The sequence below is a fragment of the Megascapheus bottae genome, chromosome 16, assembly GCF_031878675.1.
Source record: "Megascapheus bottae isolate mThoBot1 chromosome 16, mThoBot2.hap1, whole genome shotgun sequence".
Taxonomy (NCBI): domain Eukaryota; kingdom Metazoa; phylum Chordata; class Mammalia; order Rodentia; family Geomyidae; genus Megascapheus; species Megascapheus bottae.
Window position 1 is genome coordinate 34,853,802 of NC_143524.1, and position 25,107 is coordinate 34,878,908.

A 25,107-nucleotide genomic window follows, 5' to 3' on the forward strand; every position below is an offset into this window, starting at 1 on the left:
TGAGTCTGTAGCCCTAGAGAGTGACCTCCAGAGCCTGGTAAAATGCCTGACCCTGTGTTGGGTAGTCAGGCACATTTGAACCTGTAAGGTCTAGTATCTTTAGACATGCCTTCATCCTTCCTCCTGTCCTGAACTGGAGGATTTCTCCCTGATCCCAGGCTGATGGAATGCTTCCTGGAAGAAAGTTTCCTGCCTTCCTGAATAGCTTAGTTCTCTTATTCTACCTTCACATAGCATTCTGAATACACCCTTTTCTTGCAACAGCAGTAGCAACAATAACAATTACTACCACTACCACTATTACTACTACTTTTGGGTTAGTACTGGGGCTTCAACTCAGACCCTGTGTTCTGGCCCTTAGCTTACTCAAGGCTGATTGATGTTCTACCACTTGAGCTACAGCTCTCTTTTTTGCTGGTTAACTGGCTAGACTTTCCTGCCTGGGCTGGTTTTAAACATTATCTTCAGATCTCAGCCTCTTGAGTATCTAGGATAATGGTTGTGACCCACTAGTACGTGGCAGCCTAGGAATTTCTTGTTTAATGTCTGTTTTCTCCTTTTCCTGCCAATGGAATGCAGACCTCCTAAGGCATGCAGTGTGTTTTCTTCAGATATATGAAAAGTAAATGAATTAATTTAAGGAAATGCATGTAGAGCGCTTATACTTTCTTTACCTCCAAATGTAATTAAAATCAAACACTTTTTATAAAAACCATTAAAACATCTTTCCTTAGAAAACGCTAGATATGACTTTGCTGAAACTATAAGAAAAGTTGTTATTATGCATTCTAGTATGCTGCATCTTTTGAGATATGCTGCTAATTTAATTTCATTTTATTCTACCTGCAACTTAAACTTGAATCAGTTTTCTAACAAGGAGAGTTGATCTAGCCGTAACACATCCCAGAATATATGATAAAGCATATGTGTCAAAATGGTCTGATATACAAGTTGTAACAGAAATATAAATCCATGGTACAAAGTGAAGATTCCAGAAACTACAGGTAAGGACTGATTCAAAACAGTAAGCTCAAGTTAGTGGAAGTAAATAATCGAGTGGTTTAATCGCAATAGAAATGAAGAAAATACTGGGCTCATTTGTTATCATACACCAAATCATAAATCTGGAATCAAATATAAAACATCCAGATATAATCTTACCTACTTAAGGCAGAAAAGTCTGGGAATCATATTTCCAATTAGGTAGCAAAAGCCAGAAGTAAAGATGTGACTGGAGTGTTGGCTCACTCAGCTTTGAGTGAAAAAGCCACAAGAGCATGAGGCTTGAAGTTCAAGCTTCATTATCAACACACACACCATCCAGATAATAAAAACTTACGAAAGCAACATTGTGCGACAAGAAATGTACTATCTTACGTATGTAGCTAACCCTCATGAATATCACCCCGAGAATAAAGTTAAAAAGCAAACAACAGTATATAATTAATATCCCTAATTTAAAAATCCAACATGTGAAATTTTTTGGGCATCAACAGGACACCACAAGTGGAAATCTTAACACCGGACATCATAAGACAGGCAAAAATGCATGTGCATCGAAAATATTTAATAACTCAATACTGGTGGCTCACAGTTACAATCCTTGCTACTCAGGAGGCCAAGAGAGATGACCAAGGTACAAAACCAGCCAAAGCAAAATGCTAGACTGTAGGTGGCTCAATAGTAGAGCGCTAGCTGTGAGCTAGAAATTCAAGTAAAAGCATGAGGCCCTAAATTCAAACCACAGTACTAGCACACAAAAGAACTTGAATAAAATTCCTTGCAGACCCATATGAAGAGTAAAATTTTCATGTTGACAATTGGTTCCCATCAAGACATCTTATACATTTAAAAATACTCAGAAATAGCTGAGTGCTGCTCAGCTAAGTATTATTTCATAATACTTAGGAGACTGAGATCTGAAGCCAGCCAGGGCAGAAAAGTTCCTGATAAATAACTTTCAAGATTTTAGTCCTGGCTTCTTGGCCCTGTTACTTTGGGCCTGTGCTAGCACAGTGAATCATGGCAGAGGAGGACGCTTACCTCATAGAATCCAAGAAACAGAACAAAAGAGACTACAATCCCAGTATCCCTTAGAAGCACACTTCTGAGCACCTAATCTTCAAGTAAGCTGCCGCGCCCCCCCCCCCCACCGCCCAACTCCAACTCCTAAAGGTTCCACAGCCTCTCACAGGTCCACAGGCTGGCAGCCAGGCCTTTATCATATAAGGCCTTGGGAGACACTGAACGTGCTAACCACAGCACTCTGGTCTCAAGCCCTTAGGTCAGGGAGCTCACCTTACATCTATACTGTAGAAAAATTGTCAGGTGTTAGCAAAAAATACCTCAGTCAAGTGTAACTAAAGAGTATCCAAAACTTTAAGAAAAGACCACAATTCCAATATAGTTATAAACAGACAATTCATATGAAAAAAATTAAAAAAAAATGAAGACATGTAGAAATGTTTTCTTTTTCCACCCAAATGAGGCAGCAGACAGGGTGCAGGGGAGAATGCAGGACACTGGGAAAGAGCCAGATTTGAGTCTTGGTTCACCTACTTTCTTAGCAGTTAATAATCTCAAAAGTGAGAGCATCATATGTACCCCAAGATTTTATTGTGGGGTAAATGCTGTTTGTGACTGGCATGTGATAGGACTTGGTGAAGCTTTCCATGTAACTTTTCCATACAAAACTCAAAACACCACAGAAGAAAGGTAGTAAGAAAGGGTTTTTTTCCTTATGGAGATTTAGTCTGTGTGTGGAAATTACAGCTCCTTGCCAGGAGACTATCATGGGTTTTTCCTCAACTATTCATAAGTTGCTTTCTGTGTCTCATTTTCTCTGACCAAACCATTTTTTTGAAGTTGCAGAAACTCACTTCAGCCACAAGGGAGCGCCCAAGCCATTCACTGACCTTAAGTGCTGGTTGGTGGAGAAAGGTTTGGGTGAGGTTTCTGTAATGTTGAAAAACGTGAATCAGGATGTTTAGTACTCTAGGTCCATCTGCACATTTGATGTACCTGCTACTCCAGTTCAAGATCTGTCTTCCTTTATCATCCTGAGTATATCTATGTATCTGGGCAAGTGCTAAGGGAGGGAGGGACAGGGACTTTCAGGCCTGATTTAAAAGATGCCTGCCTCTGGTCTCCTGAGGAGCTGTGGCTTTCGAATTCTGGAGAAGGTGACCATGTTTCTACTCCACTGTCCTCACATACACAAGTATCACATGTCTATCACATGTTAACTAAACAGTGGCTAAAAATAATTTAAGGGTCTTTTCAGGATTCATTATAAGACAGAATGATTTTTAAAAAAATTCTAGTAATTCTTTTAGCAATTAGACCTCATTGCAGGACCCGAGTGACAGAAATTCAGAGCTGATTTGCAGGAAATGTGGACATTTTCCACTTACGTGCTAGAGGAACTGGTGAAGGATGTGGCTTTTGCTTAGAATTTGTCTTTCCTGTCTTTACCTGCATGCTGGGCTGTCGGAGCTACAGCTTGATTTATTGAGCTAAACAAGTTGGCAACTAATTTGTTCATTCATGGCTGTCCTTTGAGAAGTGGCGCTGGGGATAAAGATGGAGATCATTGAAAAACAAGTCAGTTTCCGCGGGCAGGACCTCACAAAGTAGGTCACCCTGGCATGCCAGTGGACTGAGGAGGCCTGCAATCCCATTAACCTCCATCCGTGGGTGCTAGGAGGAGGCACAAGACTTTCTGAAAAACAAAACTTGGCTGCGTGTAGTCATCTTAATTTGACTTCCTAATGAGATTTGGAAGAGGAGCGGAGAGCGGAGGGTATGGGAAAAATCAAAGGAAAATTCCTTCTCCCCCTTAACAAGCTGGTAGCAGCAAGTGGAGAGGCTTGCATCTTGGGAAGGTCTGAGTGTCTGCCATTAATTCTCTTCACTGGGTCTCAGAGAATCTAAGGGAGGGGTGAAGTATGGGAAGGTGCTCCCAAATGTTTCTCTCAGTTATTCAGAGGAACAAGCTGGTGGCTCATGCCTCTAATCCTAGCTACTTAGGAGGCTATAATGTGAAGATTTTGATCCAAAGACAGCCAAAGCAGAAAAGTCCATGAGACTCTTATCTCCAGTGGGCCACCAAAAAGCTAAAAGGGGATGTGGGGATCCTTTTTTTTTCCCCTTGAGTAAAAAAGGCTAAACAACACTGTCCAAGCTCTTGAGTTCAAGCCCTAGTATTGGCTCACACACACAGGCACAAATTTCAAGAAAACAAACTCCATTACTTTTCATTCCCTTGTAAGCTGCCATCTGGGCTTTCATCCTTCATAGCAAATTTCACAGAAGAGTTGTCTATACTTGCTGACTCCATAAGCTCATTCTCTGTGCACACTGCATCTACTGTATGAAGTTTTCCATTCCACTACAGAAGCAATTCACCATAAGGTCAAGGTGATCCTTATGTCAAAAAAAAAAATCCCAAGAGCGTTTGCTCTCTTCCTTGACTGCCCAGCTGTATCAGACCTGGTTGTCATTTAAGCTTTCTGAACTCTCTTTGGGTACCAGGTTCCTTCTGAATCTCTTTGCTGCTCCTTGTTTGCTTCCTTTGCAGGCACAGTCTTCACTATAAAATGTCAGATCTTGTTGCAACTCTATCTTAAGCCCCTGACTCTATTCTTAGCAGTCCTGTCTGTGTATGCCCTGGGCACTGGTTGTCTCCCATTCCTCTGTGACTCTCAATGTTGTATCATAATACAACATAATACTCTTGCCCTGAGGTTCAGAAATGTGTGGTTAAATTCTTATATAACCAGAAGGATCCTGTTATCCTAGGAGTAAAGGCAGAGCAGGGTGCAGTGGCTCACACCCGTAATCCTAGCTACTCAGGAGGTTGAGATCTGAGGATCGAGATTCAAAGCCAGCCCAGGCAAAAAAGACCATGAGACTCTTACCTCCAATTAACCACTAGAAAACCAGAAGTGGTGCTAAGGCTCCAGGGGTAGGGCGGTTAGCCTTGAGCTGAAGAGCTCAAGGACAGCTCCCAGGCCCAGAGTCCAAGCCTGAAGACTGATGCCTCCCCTCCCCCCCAAAGAAAAATACAAGGCATTCAAATCGGTCAGCTGGATATGGTGGCATTCTGGTTCACCTAGAATTGCACCTGTCATAGAAGCACTAAGTCTCAGTTTTATCATCTGTAAAATGGGGTTATCACACAAGGCTATTTAAGGATTATATAGAACGACAAATGTGAGTACCTAATGTGGTACTTGGGTACATAATAGGTATTTTAAGTAAAAAGTTTCAATCTCTTCTCTTTCTTGGTCACTTCTTTGGTCTCTGAGTGGATTGGGCTTTTCAGTTTACATTTTTCTATACATTTACACTCTTCTAGGTATAAAAACTCATTAGCAGTGTACAAAGGGGAATCCACAATTTTTGGTCCTGCTGCTCTTGACCCATCCACCCACTTCAAGAGGGTCAAAGGTGAGGGGTTTATACATGTAGGCCTGAGAGCCTGAATGTGAGGAAAGCTGATGAGGGACATGAGCAGACAAGATTCAGGGAGACCTAGTTGTTAAAGAATATCAGTTACATACAGAGATGTGAGTTCACAGGGTGCTTTCTGGACAGATGAGGATGAGGGGCAAATGCCTACCTAGAAGAAAAGAGCTCGGGGCAGCAGGCCCTGTCTTCTATCACTCTCTGGAGGGAGAAAGGTACTTCCTGGCTGGGGAGGGTTTCTGCTGTGCTGGTGCAGTTCCAGGTCTGTGTGAAGGACCCAGAGCAAGGCTGGAGATCCTAGCAGGTTAAAAGGTCTCTACGCAGCCACTTGGGCTGCCTCTGGGCAAGGAGCATCCTTCCAGACTCAGCCATGTGCCTACTGCATGGACTCCCTTTGTCAACTCTCCCCACCCCTAGGCTGTGCTGTGCCCCCTTCACTGGGCTTTCAGAACTCAACCTATCACTCACCTGCCTACAGCATATAGGGCAGCCCTGATGATATTAAATATTGAATGGTTCTGTGTCTATGGTGCCATCTGGATTTATGCAAAGGGAAGTCATGGAGGGACAGAATTCTTTTTATTATCTCTCTCTACTCTAGTTTGGATGGTCAAAAGTGGAGGGATGGTATGTATAGGGCTGGCACATGATGAAGGATGATTCATTAGTTTGTGCAGTAGTTGAGCTGGTGGACATCAGATGTGTGGTAACAGTTTTCCCTGCTTCTAGCTAGGCAGGTATGTGTGGCCTTTATCTCTTGCTGTCCCATCCAGGGGCGGGGAGTGGTGGTGCTCTTATTTGTGCTTAACATGTTGGGTGTGGTTTTTCTTCCACAGAGCAAGATTTCACCTATTTCCCATGCTGGTATTATCCACATTAATACTATTGCTAATGGCTGTAGACTACCCTCTGGAGAATCTAGCAAAGCCATTCGTCATAAACCACTTCCTGAGGGGCATCTCCAGGCCTTAAAGAATGAGTGAAAATCAAAGCTTAAACAAGAAACCACACAGAACTGAGAGTGGCCAGAGTGGTATAGAGCAAGGAATGAGCCCACGAGAATAGAGGCTATGTGTATTACAAGCTGTGTCCAGTCAGGATGAGTGAAGGAGTCTGGACTTGATCCTAGATGATAATGGCCAGGGAAGGATTCTAAGAAGGGAAAGACATAACAAGTTGGATTCTTTAAAAAATTACTTTGGTAACAGTGTGTAGGTGGAATCAGAAAGAGGGAGACTATAGAAGAAGAAAGAGTCCAAATAGGCTAGTTATGAAAAGATGACACTAGTTCTGTTTATTGGTGGGAGAATGGCCAGGGAAGGACTGGGCTCTTTTGGGAAATTAGAAAGTAGAAGAAACCAGACTTCCTAACTTACTGTACTTCTGATGTTTCCTACACAGAAGAGAACCATTGGGTTTCCAAAGGTGAAGGTGAGGTGTTCCATATTGAACATGATGAGCTGAAGATCCACGGAGAAGTGTCCAAGAAATCAGTGGATGTTGCCATTATAGCTATTATCTGTGAATTAGTCCATCTATCCATTTATGTAGCCATGCATGCATGCATATGTCCATCCATCTCGAGAAGTTTGGAACTATCAACATACCCCGAGTCATTGAGGACTCCAAGGGATAGACAGGGAAGGGATGGTGACAGAGAACAGACCCAGAGTATGTCTGGCTTTCTGTAACTCAAATTTGCTTATACTGAATACACTTGTGTGCTCTGAGGATAAATGTGCACTCAGTCTGTTGTAGCTGAGGGCATGAATAAATCTGTAATGATTGACTATTATATCTGAGTTAGGTCCTCAGGGCAGAGGACCACTTGGGGAAACAGCCTACATTTGGGGAGGACAGAAACATATATAAAACACATGGGCAGAAGTGGCACTGTGGCTCAAGTGGTACAGTGCTATCCCTGAGCAAGCAAATCTTAGGGTTCCAACCTGAGGTTGGCAAAATAATTACAGCAACAACAATACAAAGCTTGTCTGGGCTGGGAAAAGCCCTTGCCTGGCAAGTATCATGTCCTGGGTTCAATCTTCAGAACCAAAAATGAAAAAAGAAGCAAATGACAAAAAAAACCCCAAACAACCCAGATTTCAAAAACAAAACAACAACAACAAAAAACAAACTCTACATGGGCAACATCTCACCTGTTCACCTGAGAGGCATTACTGATTCTAATGGCATAACTGCTGTTTTGTAGCTATTAAGTGGCTTCCATGACAAGGTTAGGGGAGGGCCAAGGTTTGTGCTACTTACACGTTGAGAGGCTGCCAGGCTGGCCACTGGGCTTTGGCTTTGATGACAGTGAGGACCTCGTCACTCTGCAAAAAAGAACCACAGATGTTCAGTGAAGAGAACTAGGTTCTTGGTAGTAAGATCGATTTAGCATGGTGACACTGTTTACTGTCAATCCCCTGCGTGGGGCCATTGTGCCCTTGGCCTTCAATGACACACCTGGAGGTGGCACTGATGATGCCGACACTGAAGGGCCCGTGGGCCCCATCTTTGCCTCTCCTCTGCTCAGTCCGGCCCCACACCCATGTAGCCAGAGCTGGACTTCATCATGGTTGGTCAGACTCCCACTTTCTTCCAGAGAGGCTGAGTCCTGTGTTCTTTGTCCAGGTCAGCCCGGTCAGTAGATGCTGCCATGCTGCCAGCAGTGGAAACACAAAGATTGTCATGCTGGGACTCCTGCTGTGGAGACCCATTTGACTGGACAGAGAGGTAAACCAAAGCGAGGCTCAGGACTCATGCTGGTCTACTTGGTTATGTTAGGTTATGCCACCATTAAAGCTGATGGGGGTGTACTCGAGGATTTTTTTTTTTTTGAGTCAGGATTGATAATTAGCATCTTGGAGGGAAGCATTAAGGCATACATATGAGGAAGCAAACCCAGAACTTTGTTGTTCTTGCTTTAATTTACTTGGTGGTTTGGTGAGTTTTACTTCTAATTAAATGTGGGGTTGAGCGTATCATGATCTTTGCAAGGCTGAAGGGCCATGCAGGTTCACATTCAGCTTTGGCAGCACTGCCCTCCTCAGAGGGGGTCCACTGGTCTTGGATTGCCCCTTCCTCTGGCCTGGGCCCAGCAGAGTTCTCACACCCTTGTCCATCATGCATAGCAAACTCCAGAATATCACCAGCTGGTAAAGGAAGGCAGCTACTGCCAACTGAACAGATCCCTGAGTTCCAGGGGGCACAGACTTTCTTGGCTAGCTCAAAGTTATGCCCTAGTCGTCAGAGCTGTGCTTAGCAATAGGTGCCTAGAAAATATTTGGGATGAATTGGTAAGCTTTTCCTTAGCTTGGTAACGTGTCCAAAACCCCCAGAGCCCTGAGAAAACTGGAGGGAAAGAGATCCGAGGTGTTTTCTCAGGCTCTGGCCCAAAGATTATAAAACACCTTCTTGTCCTGAGCCCGTTGGCTGCCACAGGGGAGGGGGTCACTGAATGGTGGCCGCTGAGAGGAAGGGAGCTGGGCCAGATCCAGCTTGTCCTGAATCTCTTGCATGTGGTCCTGGATGAGGCAAGGGTAGGAGCCAGGCTATAGGGAAAAGGCAGAGTCCACAGCTTCTTCCCCCAACAAAGCTCTTTGGGGTGTATGCTTTTGGTAGAAGGAAGGAATCTTTGAAGACAGACTGCCCCCAGCATTCACAGGTCTGCATAGAATATATTTCCTAATCTCACTTGAGTGGTTAGATTTTGCAAGGAAAATGTGTTTATAATGTATTCCTCCTAATGCATTTGTAGAAAAGTTGTTTACTATGAAGTCATGAGGTGAACAGGAGTTCTCTCTCTCCTGAATTCCAGCTCTATATCTCTGTAACTCCCATGTCCACACAGAACTCTTAGGCCCTAGAATCCTACAAGTCTTCCTGTGGTCGCTTCTGGGATCATGGCACACATCCACCACCTACCACTTGAGCCTGACGCTGAGTGCCACCAACTTCCTCCGGCCACCATCATCTAGCCCTGATCTGCTTTTTTTTGGGGGGGGGGCTGGTCATGGGGTTTGAACTCAGCCTGGCTTCAACTGTCCCTGAGCTCTTCAGCTCAAGGCTACCTCCCTATCCTTGAGCCAAGCCCCACTTCCCGTTTTCTAGAGGTTAACTGGAGATAAGAGTTTCAGGTCCTTTTGTGCCTGGGCTGGCTTTGAACCTTGATCTTCAGATCTCAGCATCCTGAGCAGCTAGGATTACAGGCGTGAGCCACTGCGCCTGGCCTGGTCTACTTTTTTTACCCACTGTTTTTCAATTCCAGAAAAATAGCATCATAGGGACACATGTGTATATTAAAATTCTACTTCAACATCTAACTGCTCTGCCTCCTCCTTCTCTAGAATATTACCATTTGCTCTAGCATCCCAGGTATCTTATAATGCATATGCAACCACACATGCACTGTATAGAGCTCCTCTTACAAAAACAGCATCATTGTGAATGCTTTGTTCTGCACCATGATTTTAACCTTAATACTGTCCTTCATATCATATCCTGGGAGGTTTTCCAGGACTACATGCCATAGACTATATGTATAATGATACATGGGATATAGAGTAGATATTTGTATCTGAGGTACATATCAAGATACAGGCTTCCTTTTTTGAATTTTTGTAAGTGCTAGAGATCTTCAAATTATGGCAAGCTAGGTCAAGACATAAAAATAAAATCTAAGGCTATTCAAATAATGAGATACTCTTGCTGACATTTCTTTTGCCCTTGAAGAAATTTTTCACTTAAAAAAAAAATCAATGCGGGTATAGTTGAGGTGGCTACCGAGATAGCTGGTTGTACGGATTCACCTTGCTTTACAATTAAATCTTGGTTTCTAGGTCCCAGCTAATGACATATTGATTTTACTTTCACAGTATATAAGTCAACAACAGTAGTTTGGGCCCTCCGTTAGTGTTTATTTACAGCGATGAAATTCCATCTGTATTTTTAGACTTATGGAAGCTCCCAGGATGGCTGGCCCACCTCTGTGAGAATTACAGCTTCTTGCTATGCCTTGCTTGATTTAGGGGTTACACAGTATCTGTTCCTTTTTGCATTACTCACTGATATAAGAAAGGAATATTCTGGAACATTTACGTCAAAAGTAGCTGGCCCTGGCATGAAATCGTAACTGTTGGAAAGGCAATGAGTGGTAGACTGAAGTGTGTGAACCTGGCACACAGGTCGTGCTCTGTGAAGATTAGCCACCAGGGGTACGTTTGCACAGAGGGCACATGGGAGTGGCACTGTCTGAGGACAGAAGTTAGGGCTCACTGTTAACTGAGGAATACACCGAGTTAGGAGAACTTCCTCCCCTTGGCAACTCTGAGTCTCTAGGAACATCTGGTGGGGCTAGGATGGAGTCACTCTGTGCTGGGTATTCCCATCCTGAAGACAAGAGGACTTAAATTCAGAGCAAGCAATTCACACATCACATTTAAACGAAAGCTTGTTTTAACAAGTCTCGAAGGCACAGACAGGATCTTTCAAGGATCCTTAGAGCCCTTTTACATCTCCCACAGGACCCTTTGTAAACCAAGTATTTCAAGGCATTTATAGTACATGCCTTCTTTGGATGACATTAATGCTTCTGCAAAGATATGCCAATTAAAATGAAAAGCCCCAAAGAAACTTGAGGTCACTCGTGTTTTAGGTAAACATGTTGGAAGATATGACAGTTGTACTTGGAACGCGTGGCTAGGAGGGTGACCACTGGGAAAAACACAGCCCCCAATAGGCTTGGGCTGTGGTCAGATCATAGGGACAGGCTGGAGGCAGAAATGACATCAGTATCCAGAGTGAAGGTCTGGGCAGAGAGGAAGGATGTGAATCTGGATGGGGCTTTCACCCTGCACTGGCCCTCCCATGGCCTCCAGACCAAGCTCCCACCCAGGGCAACCTCCACACATCTCAGCCACGCCTGCAACCAAAGCCCCTGGTGGAGTCTATCACCTTAGCCCCACCTGACCTCAGCTCTCCCTCTGTCCCTGCACCTTCAGCACTCCTAAACTTTGACTTAATCTCCTAGTCAAGAACCATAAGCTGCTTCCTCATGCTCAGTCCCCTGACCCACACAGTCTTGCAGTCAAGAAACCCACCATAGTGGATTCTTTTTTTTTTTTTTGCCAGTCCTGGGCTTGAGCTCAGGGCCTGAGCACTGTCCTTGGACTTTCACAAGGCTAGAGCTCTACCACTTGAGCCCCAGAACCACTTCTGGCTTTTTTCTGTGTATGTGGTACCAAGGAATTGAACCTGGGTCTTAGTGCATGCTAGGCAAGCACTCTACCACTAGGCCAAACTCCCGGCCCCCACCATAGTGGATTCTAACACAAGTATGTCTGACCCTGAACTTAATCCCTTTTCTCTTTCCTTGATCTTCCTCCCTGACTTTGTTCATGTACCAGGAAGAGCTTTGGCCAACTCTGGTTTGGCAGCCTCTGCTTTGACATACCTGGCATCTTACTTGGAAAGCTCACTGAGCACTGTCTGGTTCTGTTATTTGCTTCAGCTCTCCCAGAATTCCCACTGATCACCCACTGACTTCTAGCTCTGAAGGTAACTTTTGCATCCCTTGCTAGTGTCCTTTGATGAGCACAGGAAATGAGCCATTTTATGGGGTGATAACAGGGCTGTAAGCATCTTTAAAATCAATTGTGCCAGCAGTAGCCTCCCATCATTTCAGCAGGCTCTGAGTTTATTGGATCATAAATAAAACCAGACGACTCCTATCTGGTGGTACTTTACAGTTTGCCCATGGTCTCTTGTATTGTGTCCCTCTCAGGAAGGCAAGTACACGGTCCCTGGTTCTCAGGTGAAGACTCGCCTCTCTTCTGAAGCCACTCTTGTTGAAGTCACAGATGATCTCTGTGTAGCAAGGCCAACAAGTGGGTGCTGTCCTCACTCTGTGACACTGAGCATAGCCATCACCCCCCTCTTTCTTGACACAGTCTTCCCTTGGCTCTGGGCTTGCTGCCTCTTCACTTCCCTCTGCCCTCCTTGGCCACTCTTTCTTGTGTCCTTGGGATTGAGCATTTGGTCCTCTTCATGATTTTGTCTAACCCTGTGCCTTCATTTTATATATAGCTGACAATTCCTAGATTTTGATCTTCTGTCCAACCTCACTCTGAACTCCAGACCTGCATACCAACTGCCCAACAACTGCATCTGCATAGCTAATTAGGGTCTCAAAGTGAACACTGTGTCTGAAACCAAACTCTATTTTCCCTCCCAAATCCAGCATGTCTCATTCTTCCCACTCCCATTACATGGTGATGATGATGTTCTGAACACTCTTATCGGTACATCTAGTAGACGCCACTTTCAGAATATTTTCACCATCCAACCACTTTCCATCACCTTTTCATCTCTGTCCTGGCCTAAGTTGCCAAGTAGCTTCCCTATATGAACACAAGGGCTTCCTAGAAGGTCTCGACTCCCTCACCTCCTTCTGGGGTTTGGCAGTGAGGAGGCTATCTCCCAGAGGGAAGTGCTGTTTAGGGGATGATGTAGACTTTTAGAATACATGGCCCAGTGAGAGGAAATGGGATGCCCTTTAAAGGGATTAAGGAATTTCTTACTGGACCCTGATTAGTTCTTGAGAGAAATGCCTGAGCAGGGCCTACTTGGTTTCCTTCTGTCTTCCTGAATAGTGATATATATATTTATATACACACACACACACACACGGGATGCCTTGCTCTTACATGTGCCCTCTCTATTGCCAGCCACCATGCTGTGGTGGCTGAAAGTCTTCACCAGAACAAAGTCCACAGAGGCACCATGATGAACAAGATAAAATTTCAGATGATGAAGTTTATGCCTCAGACCGAATCTTGAACCCGTACACACATTTCCTGTGGCAGGCATAGTTCTCATCCTGGTCCTCTGGTCACAATCACCCTTACATCTTACGGAAGATGGACCTCACTCTACCTTCCAAGTTCCCTTCAGGCTCTGCCTCCCCTTCCTGTGACCTCACTGACCAGACTCTTGCTCTTCTTTGTGCTCACTTTGCTTCAGCACTCCAGACCCCTTGCTCATCTTCAGACAGGCTGGGCACACTCTGACTCTCTACTTGCCGTTTCCTGCACCTGGCATGCCGTTCTCCCGGATCTTAGCATCCAGATCCTTTGGCTCCTCTAAGGCTTTGCTCAGACATCACCCTCTCAGGAGCTCGCTAATGACCAGTGCAGTTCTTCCTCCCTCCCACAACCCTCCATTTGCATCCTTCTAGCTGAATATCTTTTCTCCACAACAGTTGTCACTGTCCAATTTCCTGTATTCTGTTTCTTTACTGTTTCATCATCTTCTTCTTTTTCTCTGCTAAGAGGGGGCTCTGGTAGGGCAAGGGTCGTTGTCCAGCTCACTGCTGTCCTGTCCATGTGTAGGTGTGTGCTGGGATCATAATCGATAAATGAGTGCAAGGCTTGGATTAGGATGGGCTCGGTGCCCTGCTCCACTTGCCCCACACCAGCCTAGCATGGATCTGGAGCCCTGTGGCACAAACAGACCTGACGGCTAGGAGGAGCAGATGAGAGGTCAGCCTCACTGGGCAGGAGAAAAAGGGATGGCACACAGAGGCCACATTGGGGGTGGCAAATTTTAAGAGGGCGTCAGGGGCACACCCCAGTGAGGTCCTGGGCCAGGAAGTGCCCATTGGATGCAGTGTCCCCTGGGAAAGCAGCTGGCATCACAAGTTGCTGTCTGATCAGCTATTTCAAAGCCAGAAAAGTAGCTGAAGCCCATTAACAGAGCCACAAGAAGATGATGTGTTTGTGCAGAAGCATTTCAAATTCAATTTCTTTTTATTTCTTCTCAAACACAGCCTGTAATTCCGACGGGAACATTGCATAATGCTTATAGATAACAATTTTCCCAAGATGGGTTGGGGGAAGGAGCTTGGCATTTGTGAAGTTGGAGAGAAAGGGCCCTCAGAGGTGACCTGGTCTACTATCCTTCTAGACTCAGCTGTCCCTGGCAAGCAGGTGGGGGCGGCTCTGAGGTTTAGCACCACCCTTGACCTTCTATCCTGCACACAGCATTGATGGAGCTTGTTTTTTGGTTACTAAAGTCGAAGCCAAGACTGGCTTTGTTTTCTTCTGGATCTTAAAATCTTTTTTTTTTTTTTAAATCACATTGTGCATCTTATTTGTGACAGCTGGTTTTTCTCTTGGGTCTCAAGAGGCCAACAGCATGGAACATCTATGCCCTTCGTGTGCCACTGCACTTTCGTGTGCCTCTCTTCTCCACAATCGTCTATAGCTATCATTAGGAACACCACAGTACCAGGCCAGAAGCAGAGGGCATCATGGGAGAGGACATGCTGGGAGGGACTGCCTACTTCTACACAGGAATGATTGCCAGGAAAGGGAGCCAGAGCCCAGGAAGAGGGAGCCGGCCTAGAACTGGTGGTTGGTGCTCAAAGCCCGAAGGGGACTAAGGGTCTTCAGGGTCCCTTTCAGAGCCCTTAACCCTGCCATAGGGGACCTCTGTGATCTGACAGACACAGGGTTTAATGCTCCTTGCCCCCATTCCCCAGTTCCACCCTCCAGTGAAGACATAGCCTATGTCTAAAGCCAGCAGTAGAGCAGGGACTCCGCCGCCCTCCCTGTTCCCCAGCACTGGCTTGGCCTGCACAAAGCATGCAGGAACTGTTTAAGGGATGGATAATGAATTAATTTATGAAACCATTAGTTAATGACAAGCTAGAGAGAGCCTCTGGCCTTTGCTGTCCTCCCAGGGGGTTTTAGAGTGACTTGTCCTGGACGAGGGGGAAGGCTTGTGAGCAGAGGAGGAATGTGACCTCATTTACATTTTTAAAGGGGCCTCCTGTCTGCCAAGGCAGAGCAAAGTACAACAGGTCAGGAAGCCACTGAACCAGCAAAGCCCAGGGCAAGTGCAGTATATGTGTATGTGTATGTGTGTGTGTGTGTATGTGTGGGTGTGTGTGGGTGTGTGCACGTGTGCATGTGTAGGCATGAGGTGCAAGCCACATAGATGTTAAAGGTAGACTAGAGAGCTCAAGGATGACTCCGAGGGAGAGAAAAGGAGCAGCTGGATCTATGAAGCTAGAGTCCAGGGAGGGGCCGAAGCTAGAGACACAAATATTAGCCATAAACATGGAGGTGAGCAGGTAAGAGAATCACAGGACAGCTGGCCTGGCAGAGAGCAGCTCAGAAAAAATGGCCAGAGAGAGAGAGGACGCCCTGTGTGGCTGCCATGCCATCCTGACTTCCCTCGGTCTATGTATACCTCACTGCCTGCTCTCTGCAGCCACCATGGCCCACTAAGCACCACTGGAAGCAGCACTGAAAGCAATTCAAGGAAGAAGAGGTGACCAGTGGAGTCCACAAGGCCAAACAGCTCTTTCTATAAAACCAAAGCAAGAAAAAATGGCAGTAGCAAGATGCACATGTGCTAGCTGGAGAGTTTGTCTTTTGAAGGGCATAACCCAGCACAGAAGGGAGGGAGGGGGCCCCTGAAACCAATGAGGAGAGGTGGGGGCTGGACTAGGCCCTGGAGGGCTCAGCTTCGAAAGGACTGCTGGAAGGGAAGGCAGTATGTGGCAGATGTGGGTGCCATGGCTCTGGGAACTGCTGGAGAAGATTCATTTATCTAGGAGTTACTGCCCGAGCCCTAATTTGTGCCAGATAGAGAGGTAAATCGCAGGAGAAAACAGACACCTGCCTTGTCCTCATGGAACTCTCACTCCAGAGCAGGAGGCAGATGGGAACAAATGAAAAGTTACACAGTGTGTGGCTCGGTTTCCCCTCATTGTGACAAAGTATCAGTGACAAGCAACCTATCAAGAGGAAAGGGACACTGGGTTCTCAGTTTAGAGGTCTCAGTCTGTGGTTGCCTGTGCTACTGCTTTGGGATAGTGGCGGCACAGTACGTCATGGTGGTGGGGGCGTGGGGAGTGATGAAGAAGGCCGCCTGCTCACCTCATTTTGCCCAAGATGCTAAAGAGATTGGAAGGGGCTGAGGTTCTCATATCCCTCAAGGACCCAACTTCCTTCCAGGTTCCACCACATACCATAGTGCCAGAGGCTGGACACCAAGCCTTCAGCACATGGGCCTGGGAGGGGGAAACATCTCAAGTCCAAACTGTAGCGTGGAATGTTTTAGAGCTGACTGTTTTCCTGGGAGACATAGAAGAGGAAAAGAGGACAAGGAGGATGGTTGGGTACAGGGTGGATATTTCAGTTTTAAATGTCATGGGGGAAGGTTTCAGTGACAAAAGATTATTCAAGAAGTTTTAAGACATAGATGCTAATGTATCTGAAATAGGCCAGGAAAGCACGCCATGAAAATGAAAATAAACTTTACAAACTAAAACGAGGTCTTCAGAATTTACAAAGATAGCACAGCCATATTTTAAGAAATGAGAGCAAGAAGAAAAAGGCAGAAAGAATGGCCCATATTATTACAATGGATACCCAATAGGTATCATCAATTATTCAATTATTTGTATAGCTTTGCCACATAGTTGGGACCACTGCTTTTACACACACACACACACACACACACACACACACACATACACACACACACATTTTGGAATCTTCTTTGCTTTTATGGTGCTCTATGGTCTTTGATTTCAATACTGAAAGAACCATGTTACAACTGAGTCTAAGATATATTAAATTTACAATGCACACTATAGAACAGTTCGCATAATAATCCACTGTATAATTATCTATCATTGTACAAGGAAATAGGTAGAGAGGGAAAGAATGAGTATACTTTTCTAGTTATACAAAATATCTCTGGAAGAATATTTAAGAATTTAACAAGCTGGAAGCAGGACTCACACCTCAAGTCCCAGATACTTCAGAGGTAGAAATAGGTGGATTTTGATTTTGAGATCATCCTGGGCCAAAGTCAGCCACACTATCTCAAAAACAAAACCAAAAAATAAAGTGACCTGCTTTAGCAGGGCCGGGGGGATTGGATAGGGGAAGGATGGATGGGAGCATAGCCCCAGTGGTAAAGCACAGCAAAACAAACAAAAGAAAAACATAAAAACAACTTGACAAAAATAAGGATCGGGGCAGGGAGCGTGGCCTAGTGGTAGAATGCTTGCCTAGCATGCATGCACGAAGCTCTGGGTGGGATTCCTCCGTACTGCATACACTGAAAAGAAGTGGTGCTATGGCTCAAGTGATAAGAGTGTTGGCCTTGAAGAAAGCCCAAGGACAGTGCTCAGGCCCTGAGTTCAAGCCCCAGGACAGGAACAAAAAATAATAAGTATCAGGATAAGGAAAGAGTACCTAGGCAGCAAAAAAGGGGAGACTTTCTATTCCTTCCCTCACTCCTTTTCTCCTTCCCAACTCTTCTCTTCCACCCTTTCTTTTTGAGATAGATTCTCATCCAGTGGCCCAAGATGGCCTGGGAATGTGTAGTCCTCCTGGCCTACTCCCTCAATGCTGGGATTATAGGAGTGTACCACCATACCCAGGAGAGACTCTGTACAACTTTATACATGTGTTTTGCTTTGAACCACGGAAGGAGAGAAGCCATACCTCAAAGTCTTTCCCATGGCTTTCTTACTTGGACAGCTCTGAGTGAAGGCTTTAGAGGCTGGCATTGTGTGAGGCTGACTGCTGAGGAAGGGTGAGAGGAGAAAAATGTAGAAGGTCCCTAGGCTGAGAATCTGGATAGTGACCAGGAGTTCAGGGGATGGGTGAGCCACTGCAGGGGTAGAATTCACAACGCGGTCACTGATGGGCTCTTTACTGACAACTTCAAAGTCTGTGAGGCTTTGTTAGGCAAGGAATATCTTTAAAATAAAGGTAGTTTCTAAAGGGATGAGGATGCATCTGCACATCAGCATCTCCTCCTCTCCTTCCACAGGAAGGCACTTCTGACCCAGCAAGCTGGCATGTCTGTTTTGTGGGGTCCTTAAATATAATGACATTTCGCTCTATCATCTCTCTTTATCCACTGATTTCCATAAAAAGCTTTCAAATTATTAAGTAATGAAGCTCCAAATGACCTGGATGGGAAGTAAGTGTGCCTTAAGGTGCTTGGCATATTAGAAGCAAATAAGGTTCCTGGGAATGTTGCTTTCTTAAATGGTGCTATTTAAATGCAAAGTAACAGCTCTCCTAAGCTGTAAAAGCTTAACCCTCTCCATTCCCCAGACCCCCACATAGCTGAAGTTTGAGGATGGAGTGGGAGATAATAAAGAAATGTAGTGTTACTGGCTGGCAAGGAATGAATATTCCTACTGGGAACTTCAGATCTCACATGCATGCTGCTGCTTCTCCAAGGCTTCCCAGGACCACTGCAGGTCCCCCCCTCATAGTGAACCTTCCTTTCAGTTTTATTGTACCATCACAAGAGTTGGAATAAGGCAGTCTGAGGTTCAAATCTTTTGGTAGTTAATTGGAGATAAGAGCCTCATGGACTTTTCTTCTCTGGTTGGCTTCAAGTTTCTATCCTCAGATCTTAGTCTCTCAAGTAGCTAGATTACAAACATGAGCCACTGTGCCCAGTAGAGTTTTCTTAGTTCTCTCCAGGAATATGAATGTAATTTTCTGTTTTGGAAAGAACTTTAAAACCTCAAATCCAGTTCCAGTGGTTCATGTCTGCGATCCTAGCTACTTGGCAGGCTAGGACAGGGAAGACTGTAGTTCAGGGCCATTGGAGGCTTATATTCAAGCCCCCTTCTCAATCAATAGCTGGTATAGTGATGCACACTTGTCATTGCCACTGTAGAGAAAGCTGACATTAGAATTGTGGTTCCAGGCCACAATCAGAAAAGTTCATGCAGAATCTGAGTGTAGTAACACATGCCTCTTATCAACAGCTACAGGCAGAAGCCTCAAATAGGAGGATGGAGGTCTGGGAGTGTGCCTGTTTAGGAAGTTCTTATATGTTGGAAGTGAAACCTTATCTCATATAACCAGTGCACAAGAGGATTGTAGGTGTGGTGTAGGTGGTAGAGCATCTGCCTAGCAAGCATAAGCCCTGGCGTTCAAGCCTCAGTACTGTTTCCCTTCATAAGATCAATGTAAGCATAGAATACATTGTCTCAAAGATATTCTAATTGAGCCCGACCCTGGGGCCAGGAGTTTAGTCTAGTGGTAGAGTGCTTACCTAGCATGCACAGAGATCAGGGTTCGATTCCTTGGTACCACATACATGGAAAAAGCCAGATGTGGTTCTGTGGCTCAAGTGGTAGAGCACTAGCCTTGAAAAAGTGCAAGGATAGTGCTCAGGCCCTGAGTTCAAGCCCCAGGACTGGCAAAAAAAAAAAAGGCATGACCCTAGAATTTCAATGGCCTCGTGTATTTCTTTGCACTCATGGGTGCCCTGTATTATTTTACTGTGGACCAAGGTGGCAGATGCTGTTGCTGCTGCTGCCACATCCCTCCAGCTGGGGGGCAATGCTGAAAGATGGATCTTGGCTGCTATCTTTTGCATTGTTTTTGATTGGACCAAGTAACTCATGTAAGGTCACTTTACTACTTCCTTCAGGGGTGGCCCTCCTCCAGGAACCATCCAGAAACACCAGGGCCACCCCCAAGACAGGACCACTGTGAAGGACCCATCCTAGCACAGAAGGTTGAGGACTGCTATATAGCTCAGCTCTCCCTTCCTTCCTCTTCTTTCCCTTCTCTTCTTAATCTGAACTCAGAGCTAGCCTCCTAGGAAGCCCAGTGCTATAGTTAGGAGAAAAAAGAGAGAGGCAGAATCAACACACGAATGCCAACATCACTAGATGAAGACTGAAGCATGTTTGCTGCTGTGTGAGAATGTGTCAGGGGTGTGTGGAGAACTGAGTTTACCCCCCAGGTGTCTGGGCAACAAACTCTGAATGGGTCAAATCCATTCAGAGGCAGGGCAGTCAGCAGCACATCTTGATGGTGAGAAATTATTTAATTTCTGCAAAACACAGCCCCATCCTCCATATTAAAGCAATTCTCTGATTAGCATTTTAAAGGGTTGTGGTTTTATTTGTATCATTGCTTTGCTTGCATAACCTAATGAGAGCTATAAGCATAAAGACTTAATATCTAGTTATCTTTGCACATACTTAAATAATAGGATGAAAATAATTATAACTCAATCTTGGCAGTTAGTGAGCCTGTCTTTGCCTTTTAAAATAGGTTCATATATTTCTCAGACTTGGGAATTTATGCAATTTTATAACAGCATGGTACCAGAGGCCTGGGCTTTACAGCTTCAGTGGCTTAACTATATAACCCTGGCATGCTATGGACTTCTTTGAGCCTCAGTTTCCTCACTTATGAATAGGGATAGTGATATTTACTTTATAGGCTGGTTGCAAAACAGAAATGAGCTCTGAATGAATGTAAACATTGAGTTATTGGCAGCAGGCAGAGGTGCCTAACAGCAAAGAGTGCACCTCTCTGGAGGTCATTTCCAAGGTTTTTTCCAAGGAAACTCAGCTGTCTGCATCATGAAGTAGCTTCTGGAAAGTTACTTCCAACAGGGAAGTAGAGATAAATCTGCTTGGAAGCAAACAAGCAATACTTAAAGTGCAAAGGCACACTAATATGCAAAGTTGAAAGCAGAAAACTATGAAAGCCCTAAATTTAAATTCAGGGACCAGTTCATATTTGAAATAAATATTCCTCTTGGCCCCCAAAGACATTCACATTCAAATCCCTGGATCATGAGAAACAATTTATGTGACCAAAGAGGAGAGAAAGACAATGTATGGATGGAGGTGAGAAGGAACAATGGTACCATAAGCCAAGGAATGCCAGCAGCCACTGTGTGGGAGCTTGGAGAGACCTTCTGGAGCCTTCTAGACCAACCAGCTCTGCCAATACCTTGCTTTTAGGGTTCTTTTTTGTTCATTTTGGTGCAGTCCTAGGGCTTGAACTCAGTGTCTAGCTACTGTCCCTTATCTTATTTGCTCAAGGCTAGTGTTCTACCATTTGAGCCATAGCTCCATTTCCAGTTTTTGTTTTTTGATGCTTCATTGGAGATAGGAGTATCATAAAACTTTCCTATCCAGGGTGGCTCTGAACTTCAATCCTCAGATCTCAGCCTCCTGATTAGCTAGGATAACAGAGGTTACTGGTGCCCAGCTAGGATTCATTTTGGGTTTCTGATGAATTCCAGAACTATAAGAGAATAAGTTTACTTTTTTTTTTCCTCGGTTATAGGGCTTGAACTCTAGGCCTGGGCATTGTCCCTGAGCTCTTCATCTCACGGGTACCACTCCACCCCATTGAATCACAGCTCCACTTCCTGTTTTCTACTGATTAACTGGAGATAAGAGACCCAGAGTCTTTAGTGCCCAGGCTGGCTTTGAATCACAATCTTCAGATCTCAGTCTCCTGACTAGCTAGGATTACAGGCATGAGCCACCGTGCCCTAAGTTTACATCTTAAATCACCAAATTTATGGTAATTTATTGTGGCAGCAATAGAAACTACATAATACTCATGAGCCCCACTGGTCTTTTTGATCAATGAATTAGAGAAAATGAAATACTCCCAGTTAGTAGACAAGAAGAATAGAGGAGGTACATCCAGGCCCAGTCTTGTCTTCTACTTGCTAGCTATGTCACCTCAGGCGAGTCAGTCAGCTATTTCTTGCCCCACTTCCTCGTCTATAAAATGTAACTAAAGTTAACGTAAACATTTAAAGTTGTGAAGTTTAAATGTTAGAACCCTCTATAAATTATAAAGCCATATGAACTATTGTTCATATAGTCATAATAACAATAGTTTGTATGTCTTTATAATTTTCTATTACATTAAAATCCAAATGGAAGATTGTAATCAGTGTCGCCTCTTAAGAACATGATCTAATGATGCATAAAATGTATATTACATGAAATACTTTTGTGGTTATGGGATGTGAACTCAGAACCTCATGCTTGCCATGTAGGTTAGTAGTGGTATTCTATCACTTACCCCCCTCCAGTCTTAGGTAGGGAAAGTTTAGATATATCACAGTTGTTAAGATTATTTCTTTTGAAACATCACATATGTAACCAGGGACTCCTTTTACCTACTAACATTTACTTATTCATGCATTCATACTTTTAAAAGAAATGCCTTCATCTTATAATCCAGGCAGAATACAGTATTATTTCTGTCATTGGTTTTTCTCTCTGATATCTTATTTTCTTTGAAAAAGAGAATATTGATAATGCAATCATTTCTCTAACTACTGGGCAATTTTCCTGTACTTGACATTTCCTGAAATATAAATCATGGAAACAATCTATGCTCTAAGTTATCACAACAAAAGCAACTATTATTTTTCAAGACTGTTTGCACATCTTCTGTCTGTCTTCCTTAGTATAGCACAATCTCCAAAATCAAATGAAACAAAAGAAATAGCTTAGAAGTTTAAAGTGAGATCCTATCAACAAAAAAATTCCATTTGTAGTTCAAGTTGAGCATTTTTAACTCAAATAGTAAGGAAAGGATTGCTACATTGAGGGGAATAAAAAAAACTAACCATTTTTTAACTAATGGATTTTTCCTTATTACAAAATGTGTTTATTGTAGAACATTTAGAAAATAGAGCCAGATGACAGAAATACCACTGAAACAATATCATTTTACCATTCACAGATAACCACTATTACTTTTTTTTTTTTTTGCCAGTCCTGGGCTTGAGCTCAGGGACTGAGCACTGTCCTTGGACTTTATCAAGGCTAGAGCTCTACCACTTGAGCCTCAGCACCACTTCCTGCTTTTTTTCTATGTATGTGGTACCGAGGAATTGAACTGGGGTCTTCGTGCATGCTAGGCAAACACTCTACCACTAGGCCAAACTCCTGGCCCCAACTATTACTTTTTATAGTGTAAGTCCCTCCTAAATCACTGTGTCTGAGGGTGACAGATATGAATCATCAAAGCAGCTGGATTCCAATGACAACTAGAACATCGATCCTGCATGGAGATGAGCCGGGCTGAGAGCTAGCAGACCTGGCTTACAAAAGCTTACCTCCAGAAGAGTGCACAGGGAAGGGCTGCTTCAGCCCTCTCTTCATGGGGCGCCATCCCACCTTCTACCAATGCACCTGCCTCCCAACTCACTTCCGGCCTCCAGTTTTACTTGTCCCAGCCCAGCACAGGTAGCTTTCTAAGGCATATGGCAGACCAGACTATTCTATCTCTTGAAATTCTTTTAGTTTTAAGCCTAAAAGTTCAATTTATTTTTTTCTTGGCTAATGCATAGAACACTAAATTTTACCCTTGGCTCTGCCTACTTCATTCTAGTCCCTACCTCTGGGCCATATTCCCTCAAGCCACTACTGTCTTCATCTCCATCCTCATACCAGGCCCACGTACTTGGTCCAAACAGGGCTGTTACATATGTTACCTCATCTACATACCGACAGTCCTAGGAGGTGGGGTTTACAGATAGGAACCAGAGGCTCAGAGAAGCTGAGCCAGCTGCTCTCCATCATAGATTCATAGGAGATGGAATCCAAGCTCAGGCTTCTCTGGTGCCAAAGCTTAATCGCGGGGATCCCTGCCACCTTGCTAAGCTATCTAATGTTTCTTAAACCAGACAGTGATGTACTTTTACTATTTTAGCTTCTGAATCTTTAAATAAACCACCATCACCCTGAGGTGGCTTATAACCCTTCCTAAACCTACTTGTCCCTTAGCATGAAGCTTGAAGTCTTCCTACCATTCCGTTTAGCAGTTGTCCCTCCTCTGTGCATCCCCAAGGCAACCCATGCTGGCCTCAGTGGTGGGATGTACCTCACTCAAGTGTAAATGTTCCATTACCCACGATCTAGCACTCTCCCACCATGAGTGCTGAGGGAGGGGTGGGGAGAGCCATGTGTTACTCTACTCATCTCTGTACCTCTGTTCCACCTCTGTTCCTCCTTGTTTAGCACAAGATTCCACAGGGGGGAGGGAGTGTATGAAATAAACATTTAGTAAATGAGTCAATCAGCAGTAGCTCCCAGGACCTTTACAGAGGTTTCCACTGATCAAAACTTGATTTGCATAGACTGTACCTGCCAGAGTGATTTAGAGAAATAAAGGAAATTACTCCTCTCCATGCATTCTCTGCCAGACTGGAGCCAGATGAAAGAGCTTGTCATTTGTCATTGACTGAGTTCACAGAGATACATGGGGAACTGGACTCCCAAGTGCTTTTGTTGTTATTGTATTTAATTTTGTCATTTTGTGACCTAGATAAGGGCCAGTGGCAGGGGCATCTGGCAAGGGAAATTCTTTACTGGTAAAGAACAGAAGGCAAAGGGAAAAATACCACAACTTGGCTTATCCCAGGTTGGGGATTTGGGGTAAAGGTGGGAAGTCAGCACCATTTGCACCTCACAAGAGCCAGAGATCGGGGTCTAGCATGGTCTATAGAGTCACGGCCAGACCACAGCCAGACTAGCAGAACTGAACGAAAGCCATCCAACAACTCTCATCATGCCCCGCTATGGACTGACTCCTCCAGGTGGTGAGACATGAATACTTTTATAATGCTAACAGATAATCTTATTGCATTACATTTTTTTTGTATTAGAGCATGATTCCAGCATTGTTAATCCTAATAGAAGATTTCCCTTATTTAATATTCCAAGAACATTTCATAGAAATGGAAGCCAAGGAACTTCTGAAAGGCTCTGCCTGGGCTGAGGGGTCTGAGTGAGATCTCTGCTTC

At 44.4% G+C, this 25,107-nt stretch overlaps 1 protein-coding gene across 1 annotated transcript in view; it reads right to left on the reverse strand.

Moving 5' to 3' along the window:
* Spon1 (spondin 1) overlaps positions 1–25,107 on the reverse strand; it is a 259,657-nt gene that overhangs the window by 13,690 nt on the left and 220,860 nt on the right. Inside the window, exon 7 of the mRNA XM_090348107.1 lies at positions 7,738–7,802. Within this exon, the coding sequence (XP_090204233.1) occupies positions 7,738–7,802 (65 nt within the window). The remainder of the gene's footprint in view (positions 1–7,737; positions 7,803–25,107) is intronic.